The 20,280-nt window shown below is 36.9% G+C and overlaps 1 protein-coding gene across 1 annotated transcript in view; it reads right to left on the bottom strand.

Moving 5' to 3' along the window:
• Positions 1-490: 490 nt before the first annotated feature.
• The window catches only part of LOC123254615 (androgen dependent TFPI regulating protein), a 106,500-nt gene continuing 86,710 nt past the window's right edge, over positions 491-20,280 (bottom strand). The window contains exons 4-6 of the mRNA XM_044683601.1: positions 19,689-19,804; positions 2,036-2,187; positions 491-555 (exon numbers count right to left, since the gene is read on the bottom strand). Of these exons, the coding sequence (XP_044539536.1) occupies positions 491-555; positions 2,036-2,187; positions 19,689-19,804 (333 nt within the window). The remainder of the gene's footprint in view (positions 556-2,035; positions 2,188-19,688; positions 19,805-20,280) is intronic.

The raw sequence follows: 20,280 nt of genomic DNA, 5'->3' as shown, positions 1-20,280 counted from the left end.
GACCAGGAGAAGGAATCATGAAGTGGAGCTCAAAACTTCATGGATTCCAGAAGAAATACAAAAAAGGAAAAGATCAGTCACAATTCTAGAGGACAAATCAAGAACCATGCTGCCACCTCCTAAAAAAGAGGTGATCGACTCATTGTTTAACTTGAATTTTTTTTTTGCTTGTTTATTTGTCTTGACTATGCACATTTGGTATAAAGCTTTTATTTTTTTATTTACATTTCTTAGCAAATAGTGGGTGTAGAAATGAAGATTGGGAAAGAAAACTAATTTATGTTAATTGAAAACGATTAATTTAAAATTAAACAAACGCTCTATAACATCATCAAAAAACAAAACAAAACAAAGCAAAAAGACCTTATGGAAGAGGAGTTTAAATGCCAATCTAGGATATAATTTAAAAAGAGAAACCAATTTGAAAACAAAAGGCAATACCAGACATAGTAAATAATTTCAAATCACCCAGAACAGAGAGAAGGATCTTCTAACAGGCCAGAACCCCCATATCTCCAAAGTGGATGAGGAAAACGACAATAAATTCCTTGTGAACTGAAACCCAAGGAAAGAAAACTTGGGGAAAACAGAAGAAAAAATGTCTTTTCTCTTAAGAGTCAAGAGGCTAAAAATGAAGAAAGGGTCTTCGCAGAAGACAAAAAAAGGAGGTCTCAGGGACTTTTCCACATTTAAAGCAAAGAAACAGAGAAATGGATTCTTAGTATGACTGAAATACCTACTTCTTTTCCAGCTGGAATCCATTTACTAGAAACCAAGAACTCAGAAAACATCTAGCTCAGGCAACAGTTAGGTTGATTCTAAGAATGAAACCTATCAAAATTAGACAGTCATCCTGACAAAGGAAGGAGGAACTAATAAATAACAAGACCTACCGTTGCCTAGAAAACCAAGTTCACTGAAAACATCTTCATTATTATATAGCTACCTTTAGATTGTTATTATAACCATCCTCTCATTTCCTTATAATGATTAGTCATTTAAAATAAAAATACTGTTACATATTTGAAAGAGTGTCTGTGCCCTATTTTTAGAGATTAAGGGCAGAGTTGTCTTTTTTATTAGACTCATATGTGAATTTAGAGAACTTTGTCCATAGAAAAGGGATGGAGATGGTTAGAACCAGGGGGTGCAAAACCCTGCAGTTGCAGAATTGGGTAGGATATGCGTAAGGAACCTGTGGACTTGTGGCTTCACAGATTCCCTGTAGATTATGAAGTAATTCAAGGGACATGAGAGTTGGGAGGCTTACACTAATAAGCTTCCCTGTGGCTTAGTCAGTTAATGAAGTCATTAGGCAATCAGAGGCAATCAGAGAAGAGACCATGTTCATAATGTGTGAGGAGGAATCTGCTCCCAAGAATCTCACTTTGAACAAGGAAGTCCTGACTCCATGTTCTCACCTGGGGAAGAATGAACCTGTCTTTCTAGAACTTGGCTTTTCTCTAAACAAGACTATTTAATACTTGAAGTTGAGGGAGATTGTTGTAGCAGAGGGGAGGGAATTGAGATGGTAGCCTCTGGGAATTTGCTTCCCCCACCCCTACCTCCACCTCACGCCCAGTTCCTTCACCTTTCCACTGTTGTCATGAACTGTAATATGTCCTGAGCTGAGATCTCTGAACAAGTACATTAAGAAACACTGGGACCGTACAGGAGAAAAAACACTACATTTGGAATGAGAGGAAACAATAGTATAATAGTATATATAATAAATAATATAATATTATATAATAATAATAATAATTACTGGATCCTGCCTCACTGTGGGATCTTGGGCTTAATCTTTGGTTTCTCCTTTGTAAAGTGAGGGTATTGAACTCAGTGCTTTCTGAAGCCTCTTCCAGCTCTAAATCTATGATCTTTCCAAGTCTGTTTTCTATTTTCTTACAAGGATGCACTGAAGAATTTGTATTGCTTTAATTTCTCCATGTTTTATAAGTGGGATGGGAAAAAAGGGACCAAAGGAAGCAGTGTCTGATGTTGAAGTTCCTTAAGTGAAACATATATCACATACCCCAAATTAGCTGGTTAAGGCGCTCTCCAAGGAAATAGAAGCAGATCGCAGTGCCGTGGCTAACAGAAAAGAAGACTGCTAAACTCACAGGACTGAGTTTAGCAAATATAGGATACACCCACTCTTTGGTTACAGAGTAAATCTTCAGGACCCTGCAGAGAAAGAAAAGTCACACCAATTAGGACAACATGAGATGAATTTAGTGTTTCACTTAGGAAAAAATGGTGCTCTGAAACTAGACTGGTGAAGAGGAAGCTGACTGTGGTATTAGTTGATAATCCAGTCATCTCCACTGGAAAACAAAATAGAATGATCAATTTTGTTGGTCTTCAATGCAAGGCATTGTAAGTAATCTAACAAGTTAACTTCTTAGGTTTACTTGCCATGTGATGCCCAATGAAATGAAATATAAAGTTTTTTTTAGACCTATACCTTCCATCTTAGAATGGATACTAAGGATCATTTCCAAGACAGAAGAGAAGAGCTAGACAATTGGGGTTAAGCGACTTGCCCAGGGCACTCAATCCACTGAGCCACCTACCTGTCTCATATTTAAGGAATAGGAGAGAAAAAAAGGTGAACCACTGCCTACAGCCCTAAATGAGGAGTCAAGAGCTTCTGGGTTATAGTCCTATATTTGCTTATAATTAGCCGTGTGGCTTTAGGTGTCATGAATTTTCTGGCCCTCAGTTTCTTCACTTGGAAAGTAAAAGGCTTATAGATCCCAAAATTTGGGAGCTATAACTCCAATGTAATGTGCCCAGTGTGGAAGGCTAAGTGTACTACAATTTGTGAGTTTTGTCCTGGGCACATCTCTAAGGGCAACTAGGTGGCTAGAGCACTGGGCTTGGAATCAGAAAAACTCATTTTCATGAATTCAAATCTAAACTCAGATATTTACTACCTGTATGACCCTGGGCAAGTCATTTACTCCTGTTTGCCTCAGTTTCTTTTCTTTTTTTTTTTTTTTGTAAAATGGCCGGTGAAGGAAATGGCAAACCATTCTGGTATCTTTGCCAAGAAAACCAAAAAATGGGTTCAAAAAGAGTCAGACATGACTGAAACAACTGAACAACAAATATCTCTTAATGGGCATGGCAGAGCCACAAAGCATGGCTCTGATTCCTTTGAGGATAGGTACTAACCAACATTGTGTGTTGGAAAAGAAAGGAGGGGAAAGGACCAATGGGGGCAAACTGAAGCCCAAGTATATAAAATAGATGAAAATTGGCTCTAATTTAATTTTTATGTTCATATCAAATATTTTATCTAGTGTGGAAATTCCCTTCATCAATACAGATTAAACTCATCTGAAATTTATTGTCTTAGAGAGTTGCTTAAGGGAAAGGTAGCACTTGAACCAAAGTCTTCCTCACTACATGGCCAGCACTCTCTCCGTTATCCTATCTGCCACACTAACATGATTTCTTAAAATAAACTTTTTCGTCTTCTGGTAATAATAATAATCATAACTGATGCTATAACATCATAAAATCTAAACAGTGAACTTCTAGTATGCTACTCAAAGAGACTCAAATGTATATATGGAGACCAGTTTCTTGTATCAGGACTCTACAAGAAGACTATGCTTTCCCTAAAAGCATTTATGGCAATAAGGAAACTGAGGGTAGAGGGGATAGAAAGCTGTGGTCAAAGAAGAGTTTGAATGCTCTGATTAATTTCTTTTATTTATTTGATGTTATGGTCTTCTGGGGTTAGTGCAAATTTATACAAAACCATATGCAAATAAAGGTTTTCAGCTAGAGACCTGGAAAGTTTCTATTTCTTTACAAATATATTTATTTATTTCATTTTCATAAGGTTTGTAATGAAAAGTTCCTGAGGGAGACTAATGAATTCTGATGTTTCATAGGAAAAGTGCAAAGAAAACTACAGGTCTGTTAACCTGACAGTGGGAAAAGTAATGAAAATGCAAATATAGTATTAGGCAAGATTACAGTAATTTAATAAGGGGCAGTCAGCATAGAGGCATGAAAGGAAAATTGTTCCTGTCAGTTTGTATCACATCTTTGATAACATGACTGAATAAATGTTTAAAAAAAAAAAAAGAAAGAAGGAAATCAAATAGTGAATAAAATGTACTTTGCTTCTAAGAAAACATTTGCCAGGGGGAAAAATGATTGACAAGTTAAGAATAAGTATTTCTTAGGAAAAGATTATGAAATGGAATTAAAAATTTGATGTATGACTCCACCCCCCTACTCATATGCTTTTTCTCTAGAGTAATCAGATAAGATGAGCAGCACTCTCTAGAGCAGTGATTGGTAGCCAATGGTAGCAATAGGATTCTAAGAGAACAAAGGACAAATGAATTTTACTTTTCATTCTTGTCTTTATAAATGCCAATGCAAAGCCCAGTACACTCATTACACATAGTAGGAACTTTGTAAATTTTGCTAAATTGAACTGATTTTGCTGGGGACAGAAAATAATTTTTAGGAAAAATCCCCCTAAGGGAGTCCTGGAGGAAGCTATAGGAAAAAGAAATGAAAGACATAGTTAAAGATTTGGACAAGGAGCCCACCATGATCTACACAATCTCTTGTTACAAAGAATTAGAAACTAAGGAGATGTCCATCAAATGAAGAATAATTGAATAAATTATGGTATATGAATATGATGAGATATTATTGCACTGTAAGAAATGATGAAAAAGATGGTTTCAGAAAAATCTGGGAAGACCTATATGCACTGATGCAAAGTGAAAGGAGCAGAACCAGGAGAACAATCTATCCAAGAATGACAAATATTGTAAAATAGTCAACTGTGAAAGACCTTATTATTTCTAATCAATATAACGATCCATCACAATTCTAAAGGACACGTGACAAAAGATTCCACTTTCAATTGATAGACTCAGAGAATAAACTATATATACAGATGTATGTATATTATATAATTTATTTTGTTATAGTATATTATTAATTTACTGTCGTATTGGTTAATTGACCAGATTCAAAGAATGGTGATTAATGGAATTACTATCAATGGCAGGGATGTCTTCCCTGGTTTATTCTTGACCCTAGTCTTTTCAACACTTTTTATCAATTATTTTGATAAATCCAATTTAATCCAACAAATTTCTTTTAGCAAGAAACTATGCTAAATGCTAGAAATTCAAAGACAAAAATGAAATAGTGCCTGCCCCCAAAGAGCTTGCATTGTTCCAGTCTTAACCTATATAATTAGAAATCCAGTGAGCACTTCCTCTATCAGAGCAGCTCCAACTCACCCAAATCATTTCAGCCTATGAAATTCTTATGTATGCCTTTCCTTAAATCCTACATCAAAGATCTGACCAGTTGGCAGGATGGATCTTTGGTCCCTTAAGAGTCAAAATAATTAGACCACTACTAGGAGACAAGGAGGGACATAGCCTAAAAAAACTAGACACAATTAATATATTCTTTGGCAAAACATGTGGATGAGAGATAAGGGTTATTCTGATTGGACCTAGAAGGCAGAACAAGGAGAAATGGGTAGAAACTACAAAGAGGCCAATTTAGACTTGGCGTAAGGAAAAACTCCTTAACAATGAGAGTCTTACAAAAGTGGAATGAGCTGTCATTGGATCCAAAAGTGGAATGAGAAGTCAATGATTATCACTCCTTGGGTACTTCAAGCAGAAGCTAGATGAACACTTGGCATTTTATAGTAAGGATTCTGGATTGGCTTAGATGGTGGCAGGATTCCTCCAAACTCTTAGTATCTATAATTCTGTGAGTCTATGAAATATCAGTGGGTATAGTCCATTGATTAAAGGTGTGAGAGAGAATTTGGTTTATGACATGACTAACAACTTGACAAGCTTCAGAAATTTCTTTGTAAAAGAAGGCATAACTGGCCTGATTAGTAGTGTTCAAAACCTGAGAAGGATTTCTCCTTAAGGGAAACTTGAGATTTCAGAGAATTATCATATTTTAGGATTAGAGATTTAGAGATGGAAGAACCTTCTGTGATTACTTAGACCAACAGATGAGGGAATTTGATAGATTAAAAAACCAAGGCCAAAAGAGGTTAAGTTTTTTCCTTGAGGTCAAATATGTGTTTGTAACTGAGTTCAAATTTGAACTCTGGTCTGAGCGTATTGCTCTTTTCTCACATTTCCATTCTTTTGATGGATGATGAAGATGAGCAAGGTATAATTGAAAAATTCCCAAGCCTTCTGCCTAAATTGATTTCTGTCCTTTAATGCCACCATTAGATAAAATACTTGTCAGTGGATAAGTTCTAAGTATCTATTCCAGAAGAATATTTTCAAGGCCCCTTTTAGTCAGATTAGAAGAGTGAGCTCAAGGAAATTCAGTTCAGTTACTATTTTAACCATAACAGTAATATACTTTCAGGTACACTAACCTCTCATCCTGACAGGAACTGTGAAATGATTGTCACAAGGGAAAGCCATGTGTTTTTCCATGGAGACAGATAGTGTACGGGTGCATGGCAGTGCGGTGAGAAGACTGTGCTGAACTCTGCTCTATGAGACCACTGTTAATTAGGTTGTGTGTTTACTATCTCTCTAGCCTCTGGAAAGCTATAGGAATTTTTTTCAGATTCCTACTCACCTTATACTTAGACCTTAAATTAATTCCCCAATGCAAATGGGAAATGCATTCTCAATTTGCCTTTTTTCAGGACAATTCCCAAGAATGTATTTGACCTCCCTCCTAGGGAGGTGTTTTGGGCTAAGACTTGGGATGATGGCTGAGGAGAAGTTGAATCAGAGGAAGGAGAGGCATAGCTTCTGAAAAAATTTCTGTCTTGTCGCTTACCATGTATGTGAGGTCAGATACTTGTTAACTTTAAGGTTTTCAACATGCTTCACAATATCTCATTTTATCCTCACAAAACCCTGGGAAGAAATTGCTATTATTATCTCCATTCTACAGATAAGGAAACTGAGGCAGGCAGAGACTAAGTGACTTGTCAGGAGTGAAGACAGATTTAAAGCCCAGGTCTTCTGGCGACCATTACCTTTCAGAAAAAGAGAACTTTCATGAGAAATGGATTGGTTCCAAAAGTCTATGAGACTACTGATAATAAAAGTTGTGTGTTAACTGTCTCTCTAGCCTCTAGAAAGCTGTGGGAATTTTTTTTTCTCATATGCCTACCCCCTTATACTTGAATCTTAAATTATTGCACCACAATGCCAATGGAAAGTGCGGTCCCAATTTGCATTTTCTCACAACCACCTCTGAAGGATGACAAGGAGGTAATTTGGGCCAAAGCTTAAGATGATGGGGGAAGGAAAGTTGAATCAAGGGAAGAAGAGGCACGGTATCTGAAATCTTGTTGAGTGTAAATTCATTCTCTATACTCTAGGTGACTAATGTCTTCCAAAGAATCTGCCTTTCTCTTCTGTTCCCATATATAGATGAATGCATGGATTTTGCAATCAGAAAAATAACAAAAACTGGCAGCATGCATGAGGTAGTCCCCATGGAGGTTGGCCTCAATGGCTATTTTTAGATGATCATAATATGGTTTCAGCAGTAAAATACTTGCCTACTTAGGACCAATACAGAAATCTGACTCACGTTTGGTTCTCACGCTCTGTCTGGCCCTGGCCCATATCCCTTACCTCATGTTGGCTATTTTCTTTCCCTATTTGTCCAACCAAGCTGGCACACTTATAAGCCAACCCAAAAGTAATTGTCCTAAAATGTCTCCATATACTTATCCCTCCTTTATATCTCTCTTTTTCTCCATGCCCCTCCTTGTTCTGCTAGACCCAGCCTTTGGATGTCTTGACCCTCAAAATGAAATGCCTGATGGGACCCAAGAGTGTTATGACATCATAGAGCTAAGAGGTATCTAGTAATTGGAACTACCATATTAGTCAATGGACAAAGGTCAAATTGTTGTGGAAAAGTACTAAGAAGGAAAAATAAAATGAATGGGACTGAAATGAAATGTCCTCATCTGGAGAAAATTCATTCTATTGGCAGCAAAAATCTACAAAAGCTTTAAGTAAACCAAAACCAAACCATTTTCTCTCCTGACTTACAGCTAGTCACTATGGCCAAATACTATCCTTTCTTATTACAATCTTCCTTAATATAATCTTCTGTATTCTCTTTCCTACTAGATCCTTTTCCTACCCAGCCTATATTAATTGGGAATTGAGCACAGTGTTTGACTTAACTGTTATATTAAAATTTTTGGAGGTAATTGCTTTTTGTAGCAGGGGAGAGAAAAGATTGGAGTTCCCTAAATTTCCAAAGATGGAAATGTAATAATTACTCATAAACCTGACCCTACTACTGATTAACACAGGAACAATGACCTACTCTCTTTTCTTATTTGGATTAGTTATCCTCTCCTTTGGCAGTCCACCAAATGGTAAAGGACTTAGTATTGTTGTCTTTTAGTCATTTCAGTTATGGCCAATCTTTTATGACTCCATTTGGAATTTTCTCATACTAGATACTAGATACTATGGTTTGCCACTTCCTTTTCTAGCTCATTTTATAGATGAGGAAACTGAGGCCGACAGGGTTAAGTCACTTGCTTAGTATCACACAACTAGTAAGCATCTGCTCCCAGATTCTTACTATATTAGTGAGGGGCCAAATGCAGACACCCAAATGGCTTAGCTCACTGTGGCTCAGAAGTCCTGAGTTGATGTGATCTGTCAACCTCGGTCTTGCCAAAGCAGGGATTATGGGTATTAATCACTGCTTTTGGCCTCTTTATGTCCTTATATTCTGCCCATTGAGGTAACTAATGTCCAAATAAATGATAGTTCTCATTGTTTTGGGACATACAATAAAGCCAAATAAAGGAGGAAAGTGTGGCATGATGAAAAGAGACGTTTATTTGGAGTCATTCTTGTTTCTACCATTTAATAGCTGCTTATATCACTTTGGGAAAGTTAATTAGGTTCTCTTATCTCAGAAACTTCTCAGTTTCCTCTTTTTATATGTAAAATAGTGAGGCTATAAGCCTGCAGGACCTACCACACAGGGCTGTTGTGAGGACCAAAGGAAGTAATGGACATAAGTGAAGGACAAAAAATAAAAAATAAATTAATTAAATGATGGAAGCATTATTAAAAAGTAAAGTATAATTGTTACATGCTCAATAAATATTTATTGGTGGCATAATTGTTATTGTCTTTGATTGCCTTCCCCATGTACTTGAGGCATCCACTAAGATTCCTGCTACTCTCTCTGGATAACTCCTGACTGTCACAAATTTCTCCAACTCTAGAACTCTCTTTAATGGCCAGTATGTCCCTCTAACTCTGACTGCTTCTCCCCACTTATGTACTCCAAGATTGTCAAAGCTGAAAATAGACCTTAGAGATTGCCCACCCCTGCCTCCTCCTGCTTTGCTGAGAAGGCCCGTAATTGTAAAGCATCTTTCTCCAATCTTTTATGTATAATTGTTTTGCAAATTCCATTGATTCTTTTTCCATGAGTGCTCTCAAATTTGTGCCTCCCTATCCCCATACACTAATCCAGGGGTCGGCAACCTTTTTGGCTGTGAGAGCCATAAAAGCTACATTTTTAAAAATGTAATTTCGTGAGAGCTGTACAATGCTCATAGTGCGCTCCTGTAACAGTGCGCGTTCCTGTAACAGTGCCTGAAAAAAATTGACTTTATGGCTCCTGCAGAAAGAGCCATACCTGGCCTTCAAAAGAGCCAGATATGGCTTGAGAGCCATACATTGCTGACCCCTGCACTAATTTATCACATAGCTAGCTAGTGGCAAGCTGTTTCTGACTGTAATTTTTTTTTCAAAAAAAAATCCATAATTATACAGACATGAGGAATACCTAAGCTTCTCTGGAGGCCCTGCCACTCATAGCAACAGGGCTTCAACCGGGCACAAGCTATCACTGAGGCCCTGCGACCAGTAAATATCAGCAGGGAGGCTCTAACTGGATCTAAAACTCAAGTGGGATCCCACCCCCAGGGCAATGATGCAAAGGGATCTCCCACTGTGCAAGCAAGCAGCAAGGTCCCCCATTATGAAGGCCAATAACTGAGGCCCCCGATGCATTATCCAGTAGAAAATCTCCCCCTCTCTAAGTAAGCAACTAGGCCTTGAGACCCAGGATGAGCCAGAAGTCAGAAGTCAGCTTCCCTGTGAGCCAGAAGTGAGCTCTCCCTCGACTCCAGTGTAACCCTGCATCTAAGCCTCAAGGCACATGTAAGCCAATAACAAAGTCCTGAGCACTACAATAAGAAGCTCAAGATAGTGCATTCTCCAAGCCAGAAGCATAGTTCAACTTTAAAACACAATGAAAAGTTACATCATGAACTGGAAAAATGAGCAAAAACCAAAAAAGAGCTAATCATAGAACGTTACTATGTTGACAGGGAGAATCAAGGCACAAACCTAGAAAAGAACAATATTAAAATGACTACCTGTGAAACAACAAAGAAAAATGTGAATTGGTGTCAAGCAAAAAGAACTCCTAAAAGATTTTTTTAATGAAAAACTTAAAAAACAAATAAGAGAGTTAGAAGAAAAATCAGAAAAAGAAATGAAAATTTCAAGAAAATCATGAAACAAGAGTCAATGGTTTGGTAAAGGAAACACAAAAAATGGGAAAAGATACATAAAAATTCAATAAAGTAAACAATCCATTAAAAAGGACAAGTGACCAAATGGAAAACAAAGTACAAAAGCTCACTGAAGAAAATAATTTCTTAAAAATTAGAAGTGAGCAAATGGAAGCTAATGATTCCATGAGACATCAAGAAACAAACAAACAAATTTATAAAAGGAAAAAATAGAAGATAATGTCAAATTTCTGATTAGAAATACAACAGACTAGAAAATAGATCAAAGAGAAATAATTTAAGGATCATTGGAATAATAGAAAGCCATAATCCAAAAAGGAATATAGATATGATATTTTAAGAAATCAAGGAAAACTGCCCTGATATCTAAGAATCAGGTGGCAAATTAGAAATTGAAAGAATCCACCAGTCACCTCCAGAAATAAATCCCAAAATGAAAGATTCAGAAATATTATGAACAAATTCTAGAGCTCCCAGGATAAGGAGAAAATATTGTAAGTATCCAGAAAGAAATGATTTGAATATCATGGAGTTTCAATCATGATTACATAATATTTAGCAACTGCTATGTTGAAGGATCTGAGGAGTTGAAATATGGTATTTCAGAGGGCAAAGGAAATAGGATTATAACCAATAATTATTTCCCAAATGAAACTGTGTTCAATCCTACAGTGAGAAATGGATATTAATGAAATTTAGATCTTTCAAACATTCCAAATTAAAAGATCAGCACTGCATAGAAAATTCCATATTCAAACAGAAGACTCAAGAGTAGCATAAAAAGATAAACAGGAAAGAGAAACCATATGGAATTTAATAAGGTTAAACTTTATATTCTTACTCAGAAGATAATACTTATAAAAAAATCAACATTAAGACACTGAAACAGAATATATGAGGATGTGGGTGTGAATTGACTATGATGGGATGATATCCAAAAAAAATTAAGAGATAAGAAAGAGAATTGTACTGGGAGGAGAAGAAAGGGGGAAAATAGAGTGAGATGAATTATTTTCAAAAACAAGTCACCAAAAGGCTATTATCATGGAGGGGAAGATGGAGGTAGGGCGATGCTTGAATCTTACTTTTATCAGATTTGACTCAAAGAATATACATTTAATTGAATATAGATATTTATCTTATAAAGAAGTAAAGAGGGATGGAGATAAGAAATGGAGGAGGGAAATGATAGAAGAGAAGATGGATTGAGAGAGTCAGTGTTCAGAAGTAAACATCTGGGAGGGATAGGGTAAAAAAAATGAAGAAAAGAGAATAAACAAGGAGAAAATAAGATGAATAGAGAAACACATCTAGTTATCCTAAATGTAAATGTGAATGGGATGAACTCATGCATAAAATAGGAGCAGATAGCAGATTGGATCAAAAGCCAGAATCCTTTGATATCCTGTCTATAAGAAACACATTTGAAGCAGGAAGACACATACAGAATAAAGATAAGGGAAAGGAGCAGAATCAGTTGATGTAAAAATAGTAAGAGTAGCAATAATGATCTTAGACAAAGTGAAAGCAAAAATAGATTGAATTGAAAGAGACAAGGAGGGAAATTATATCTTGGTAAAATGTACTGTAGATAATGAAGCAATACCATAAGCATATATGCGCCAAATGTTTTAGCATCCAGATTTTTAAAGGAGATGTTGGGGGTAGCTGGGTGGCTCAGTAGATTAAGAGTCAGTCCCAAAGACAGAAGGTCCTGGGTTCAAATCTGACCTCAGGTACTTCTTAGCTGTGTGACCATGGGTAAGTCACTTAACCCCCATTGCCTAGCCCTTACCACTTTTCTCTCTTGTAACCAATGCACAATATTGATTCTAAGATAGAAGATAAAGGTTAAAACAACAACAACAAATAAAGATTTCCTCCATAGTTTTTGCTTCTAGGGATAGGGTGGAAGACTGGGAAGTGAATGGCCTGCCTTGAAAAGTAGTGAGTTCCCTTTCATTAGAGATCTTTAGGAAAAAGTTAGATGACCAGTCTTCTCATGTATATTGGGCAGATTCTTAAGGATCATGAATTTAGGGCTGCAAGGAACCTGAATAATCATAGTAAAAGCTCCCCATTTTACAGATGGAGGAACTAAGGCCTAGAGAGGTCAAGTGACTTGTCTAATTTAATAAAGCTACAAAGTGAAAGAGCTGGGATTTGAATCCAGATCCTGCGACTCCAAATTGGTCACTTTTCTCCCTGAATCAGGCTTTTCTCACTTTGCTTGACTGTAAGTTAGATCAAATGTTCAATGAAGTCCCTTCTGATCTTAAAATTTGGTGACTGCAGTCTCACCAGGAGAATGAGAGGAAGGTGTGACAAAGGATATTTTAGGTTTTCAGGCAGTCAATTCATTTCAATGAACATTTATTAAGCACTTATGGCATTCAAGACACAATGCTGGTTGTTGAGAATAGGAAGATAAAAGTGAAACCCTCTCCACCCTCAAGAAACTTAAAATCTAGTGAGAAGAACATTTGGTGGTGAATGGGTAATGGATGGGAGGGTTGAAGATGGTCAGTTTTAAGAGTATTAAAGTGTGGTACATGCAACTTATGGTCTTAGAGAATTGTAGTGATCTGTATGTTTCAGTGTGAGAACAATGCTTATGGGTTGAATAAAGAAACTTGTGAGTGTGGGTTGCAAATGCCTTAGTTTTGGGGTTTTTTGAGTGCTTGTTAATATCCCCCCAAAACACACACACACACACATAGAGTCAGATACATCCAGCAAGCAATGATGAAAGGTGTAAGATCAGATCCTGTCTACCATAGCTTATCTGAATTGCAGACAGAGCTGAGCTTGCCTCCAGTTCCCATTCCCAAAGGAAGAAGCCTTGAGGGACAAAGGGTAACCTAGAAATGAGATTGCTAAGGGATAGATGCTGAAGATAAGACCTTGGGGAACCAAAACCCTAAAAAAGGTGAGGACAAAGGCAAGGAGCCAATGAAGGAGACAAGCAGAAAGAGAGTCAGGAGGAATTCAGTGTCTTGGAACCAAAGAGAGGGCAGAGTGTAAAATAGAAGGTGATCATCAATGCCAAACACTACAGAAAGGTCAAGGAGCATGAAAACTGGGGAAAAGTCATTGGGTTTGGCAATTAGAAGCTCATTAATCACCTTTGAATGAATAATTTTGGAGGGATTGTAGGAAAAGAAGACAGAATGAACGAGATGTTTATAGAGAGAACAGATTGCATTGGTTATAGGCTAGTCTTTAATAATATTTTTGCTATGAAGGTGAGTTGATAGATAAGACAGTTACAAGGTGCTAGAGAAAATTCAAGGGAAGGATTTTTTTAGAACTTGAGATGAATGAATATATTTGTAGGCCAATGGGAAAGAGTCAGTGAAGAATGATAGATGCATGAGAGAAAGAAAGAAAACATATGAGAGATAGGAGCTTTCTGAGGACAGAAAGAATAGGAGGTGGGCATAGTAAAAGGCAAGATGGTATAACTCCATCAAGAAATAATTGAATTTGGAGTCAAAGGGCATGAATTTTAGGTATGACTCTACTACTCACTTTGTGAATTTGGGTGTCATGTTTCTTCCGTGGGCCTCAAGAATTAGGAAAGATTTAGGCTGGAAGACTTAACAATAAAAATAGAAGATTAAGGGATTTATGGAAAGAAAGGAAAATTTTGTAGTAACTTGCAGAGAGCTTTGCTTGTGTTTTTGTTAATGAAATTAGCACTGCTGTCTAAATAAAGGATAGTTTGGTGTCTACTAAAAGAGAAAATTGAAAGAATATAAGTCACTTTGCAAAAGTTAAAGTACTACATAAATGTTTTGTTTCAGCCATTTTTCAGTCATATTTGACTCTTCATGACCCTATTTAGGATTTTTCTTGGTAAAGATACTGGAGTGGTTTGCTATTTCCTTCTCTATCTCATTTTACAAATTAAGTAATTTGCCCACAGTCACATGTTTTACCAAATGTCTGAATTAGATGAGTCTTCCTGACTTCAGACCTGTACTGTAACTATTATACCATCTAGAGGGGAAATGGTCCTCCTTATTGAGGAGGACCTTAGCCTCTCTTTACTTTCCTGACCTCAACAATAAGGAAGGCAGTAGGCTAGATTAGAGAGGCAAAAATCTGAGCCATGTAGACTGAAGTCTATTGCAATGGTCCAGCTGAGAGAAGATAAGGGCATAAGTGAGACTGGTAATTGTGTGACTGGAGAGAAGAGGACATGTAGCACAAATATTTTAGAGACAGAAATGACAAGTTTCCAGGATGTTTACAAGATGAATCAGAGAATTTTCCAACACTGTCAAATTTGATGGCCACTCCTCACTACTAGTGACTCAGGTAGGGGACAAGTGATATTGCCAAAAAGGAATCTAGAAGTTGTTGCTAGGGATTATGAAATTCTTGGCAAGAAACTACAGATATTAAGGATGCAGGTGATGTTTTCATCACTACTGCTGGTTGAAAGGAAATGTTTTAGAAGAGAAAGGCAAATTTGAGAAGTAAATAGCTGGTTAAGAAGAGATTTGAGAATGGATTTGGATTTTTGGACTATAGTTTAAAATATAAGAATGATGAGATCCTGAAAGAAGGGAGACTTCATCTAATGAGGACTAGTCAATTTGAATTTTCCTGGTGTTTTATGAACCAAAAAAATAGATCTTTGAATTGAAAGTGAAGAATGAGGGAGAAAATTGCCCATTTTAAAAACCGCATTTTATATTTGTAGGTAATAGGTACCACGTAAGTAGAAGAATATCAGGAGAAAGTACCAGTAGTTTATAAAAGACAATATATAAAAAGAGAATCTTGACCTTGTAGATCTTAATGAGTTTTTTTTGGCAACAAGTTCTAGATTATTACAAAGACTCCTTTGTGAAATCTCTGATTACTCAAAAAGATTAGTCCAAGAATTGATGTAGGAAAAAAGCCCAATGGAAGAATAATGCTTATACTACTTTAGTTGGATGGCCAGTTCATTGAGTTAGTTCCTTGATATATATTTGGATCAAGCATTGTAACTCAGTATCAGTGAGTTGAGCCCTGAATTGAATTGGAAGAAGGAAGCACACTAGTTTGCATTTGGGAAATTGCACAACACTTTTAATGATTCCAAACTACTACTCAATGCAAGAAAATATTCTTTTGACCCAGAAATTCTACCGGCAGTGGTACATGAATATGGATACTGGAACATCACAATCTCCAGAGATTCAAAGTTGTAAATGACCCAATGGTCAATGCAGAGATACATGGTGCGTCCATTGCAGCCATGCTTCTCATGCCCTTTTTTCTGGATTCACCCTGTGTCTGCATTCTGATAGGAGAACCTTTGCCTTATCTTTGCAGAACCAGGCCTCTCTCATTTCTAAGTCATTTTCCATGTTTCTGCATGCACACACCTCTATCTTTACTTATATCTAGCTCCCCTTTGTTGAGTTATCTTCTTGCAATAAAAGATCTTTGAAAACAAGGATCAGCTCGATTATTTATATTTGTATTTCTAGTTCTTAGTATAGTCCCTGGCACCTAGTAAATGTGTTATTCATTCATTTATGGTGGACTCAAGTCAATTATAGTATATATCTAGTATTTCCCTGAGCCTGAGAAGTGGCAAGAGAAATAAGTGGAGCTTCCATTTATGCAGGGCTTTCAGATTAGCAAAGTACTTGATCTTTGCACATTATCTTGTTAGAATTTCACAACCCTATGAAATAAGTGCTTTTTTATCCCCATTTTATAGTTTAGAAAACTGAGGCTCAGAGACATTAAGCCCATGGGCAAATGACTACAAAATTATTATCATAATTCATGACCAGAAAAAGAAGTAGAATAAGTGACTTGTTCTAGAGGTCATATATAGTCAAGCTAAATGTTTTACTTCTAACTACAAAAATGCAAAAGCAACTCAAAAACTGTAGCAAAATCCCTCCATTGTGTTATATGGAAATACCATGAGAGTGCATGGAAAAAATGACATGGAATGAGTAGGCATAAGTAAGTTCACACCAATGGAGGGAACTGATGTGATCCTAGTTCCAATGAAGAACATATATGAGAGTATATTTGACTAGCTTAATAAGGAATGCTTAAAGAGTATATTTAGACATCAGCAAAGTATTTGACAAAGTCTCTTTTGCAAAAGATGGAGATATATGAATTATATAGCTATACAATTATACAAATTCAGAACTGGTGGAAATTGCATATCCAAAGGGTAACCATTAATGGGTTGCTGAAAGCTTACAGAGAGGTCTTTATTAGTGTGTCCCATGAATGTGGCAACCTCTGAGGTATCAACATCTTTATCAATTTCTCTATGTCAGGCTTATCAAACTTGTAGATGACACAAAATTGGGATTGAATGGGAATATCAAGATCTAATGAGATAATGAAAGGATATACAAATTAGATGAATCAAACAAGAAGAAATTTGGTAGAGATTTAAAAACATTCAAATATGCAAACACAAAGTGAGGGCTACATAGAAGGTCTACATAGCTAGAAAATTTGCAGGACAATGACACGAGGTTTTCATGTACTTCAAGGTCAATATGAGTCATCAGTATTACATGACAGTTAAAACAATCTAAGTCAATCTTAGGATGCACTAAGAGAATCAGAATCAGTATCAAGAGTTAAGGAGGTGATGGTACCACTTCATTCTCTTCTGATTGGACTTGATCTGTATGGTTGTGCCCAGTGCTTGCTTCTATATTTTCCAAAAGGCACTGAGAAGCTGGTGCATGTTCAGAGGATAACATGCAAGGATGGGGAGGGGACTAGAAATCATCTGATAGGATGATTGGCTACAGGAAGTAGGAATTTTTATCTTGAAGTAGAAGTATTATTAGAAGTATCAGATTTATTCCCCTAAGCCAAGATGATTTTATATCCTAGAATTGTAGGAACTTTGGATAGAAGATTCTGAGAGGAAAATTTAGACTTGATAATAAGGAAAAAACAGTGACAACTTCCCAAGAATGAATACTATGCAAAGATGGAAATTTCAGGAGGTTAGTAGATTCTGGTTAGCCCAACATCTTTCTGGAGGGACTCATGGATTATTTCTTGAGGGTCGTAACAAGAAAATTGTTCAAGTACAATTTAGAATAGATGACCTCTAAGGCATCACGTGACTCTGAGATTCTGTGATTTTGTTTTTCCTGTAAAGTTCCTCTCCTATGCTTATGAATGTGTATATGTCTTGGGGGTGGGAAGGAGGACAGGAGATAGAAAGAATTGCTCTCTAATGGAGAGAGCTTTAAGGTTTTTTTTTATCCTCAAGAAATGGCCATGTTCCTGATAAAATGAGGAGGTAGAAGACATTTTGGGAAAGAATTAGAAGATGTAAGAGTTTTTTGTTTGTTTGTTTGTTTCTTACAGGAATAGGTATTCTAAATGGTACAGTGAAATCAGATAAAGGAGGGCACCCAGGCTTAAATGGACCTGGGGCAGAATAAGGTTCATTTGAATGTAGATTATTCAATCTATAAGGAATTTATTAAGCACTCACAAAGCACCAGACAATTTGCTAGGTTCTGGGCCTACAAAGACAAAAACAAAATTCTTCCTTTGCCCTGAAGAAGCTTACTTTAAGAGAGTAGAAAACTTGTAAATTTTTCTATATAAGCATATTATTTATAAGCAGATATAAAGTACCTTTGGAGGGAAGATATCAGTAGCTACAGGGTCCAGGAAAGGCCCCACAAAGAAAGAGGAAAATTAAACTCTTTTGAAGGAAACCAGAGATTCCAAAAAGTGGAGGTAAAGAGGAATTCCAGGCATGGAAAACAGGCCCTGCTGAGATGGGAAGCCTGGAGATAGTGACTTGTGTAAGCAAGAGTAGGTAGGACAGTATGAATGGACTATAGTGGGCATGTAGGAAAATAATGCATGAAAAGGTGGTAAGAGATGGAAAGGTCAGATGAAGCTTTGTGACATGGTCACACAGGAGTTTTATCATCAATCCTAGAAGTAAAAGGAAGGTTAGTGAGTAGGGGAGGAGGAATTGCTAGACTTGAGTTAGGATAATTATTCTCATGGATGAGTGGCAGATGGATTGGAGAGAAAGATGGCTTGAATCAGGGAGTCCAGTTAAGAAAGCTTTGTATTGCATTAGTCCAGCCAAGAGGTGATGAGGGCCTCAGTTAGGATAGGTGCTGTATGAGTCAAGAGAAAGGAGAGAGATATTGTGGAGACAGAAATAATAAGATGAGGCAATGGGTGAAAGTGTGGATTCAAGTAGTACAGTGTGGCTGACTGAAGGCTGGTGGTACCCTCAACAGGATGAACATTCTAATGCAGTAAGAATAAATAGCTTGAATTGGAGGAGCCAGAATGATGGAGGTAGATTGAAGAGGTAGTTGGAGTGGGAGGGAGAGAGAGATAGGATTATTGAATCCACAAAACAATAGACTGTGGGTGAATTAGAAAAGTTTATCAGCCCATGGATCTAAAGAGAAGGCAGAATATGGATGTAGGTGTTCTGGTTGCAGCCAGAATGGACTTGTACTTCTATTATTGATGGTGGCTCTTGGGGTTAGACTCCTGGTGCAGCTCAAAAAGGAAACTTCTTAGCCAGCTATTGTTGGTTATACCTTCATCCTCTCACACCTGTGGCCTGCCCTTTCAAATATCTCTTAGGAATTTTCTTGCCTGATGTTCATGCAAATCAACTCACAATGACAACTGACTACAGGATTGAACAAAATCTAGCATGAACAATTCTAGGGAAAGCTTTATATGGAATAAGTTTAAATGCATTGGTTCACTTAGCAATTCAAATATTTTAATTATAAACTGAGACAACGTGCAAAAAGTGGGATTGATGGGGGGTTGGAGGAGCAAAAACAATTGTAGCATTCAAATGACTAATTCTGCCTCAGAGGGGGAGCATATGCCTAGAATTGAGAGGCAATATGTGTCAAGTTGTTTTCTTAAGTTTCATAATTAAAAAGTAAAAATGTTCCTTGACTGAAAATTCACTGGTGGTGAAGTTCTCTGAGCCTAGATGTGAGTCACAGTGGACAAAAAGAGATCTAGTAGATTTGAGAAAAAGGTGGGCACTAATCATTTGAAGAAATTCCCAAGGTTTACTTCCCAAGGCTCTTACCAGCTGATGTAGGCAATGGTAACACTGCTTAAAAAAATGAGTCCCTTTTTCCTGGATGGATATTGATGATAATTGATAAAGACCTCTGTCATGGAGATAGGCAACACACTAGAATGCTAGAGAAGAAAAAGAAGAGATTAAAATAGGAACTGAAAAAACATGATGATTTGTATTGAATTGAATTTCGATCATCATTTTTCTGCCATTCAATCTATACTTCATTCAGTTGTTAACCTTCAAAAACAACCCATTTGATCATGTCAAGAATATAAAATGACTCTCTATTAAAGGATCAAGCCATGTTGAACTGGCTGGCTCTCAAGGTTTTTCAGAATCTGGCTCCATACTACCTCATCAGACTTATTTCCCACTCTGACCCAATGAGCTCTGGTCCATCACAGCCTGTCTCCTCATTGACATTTGGGCATTCCATGTTCATTCTTACCTCCATATTCTTTCCTCTGATATTATTTGTCCATAACTCAAGATATTAATAAATAATAATTCATGAATAAAATTGTTGCCAAGATTGAGCAAGAATTCTATTTTGTCCACAAAAGCTTTCTCTGACCACCACTCTATTCCTCTCTGA

The sequence above is a fragment of the Gracilinanus agilis genome, chromosome 1, assembly GCF_016433145.1.
Source record: "Gracilinanus agilis isolate LMUSP501 chromosome 1, AgileGrace, whole genome shotgun sequence".
NCBI lineage: Eukaryota > Metazoa > Chordata > Mammalia > Didelphimorphia > Didelphidae > Gracilinanus > Gracilinanus agilis.
Note: the sequence above shows the minus strand (reverse complement) of the source record. Positions and strands in the feature narration are given on the sequence as shown.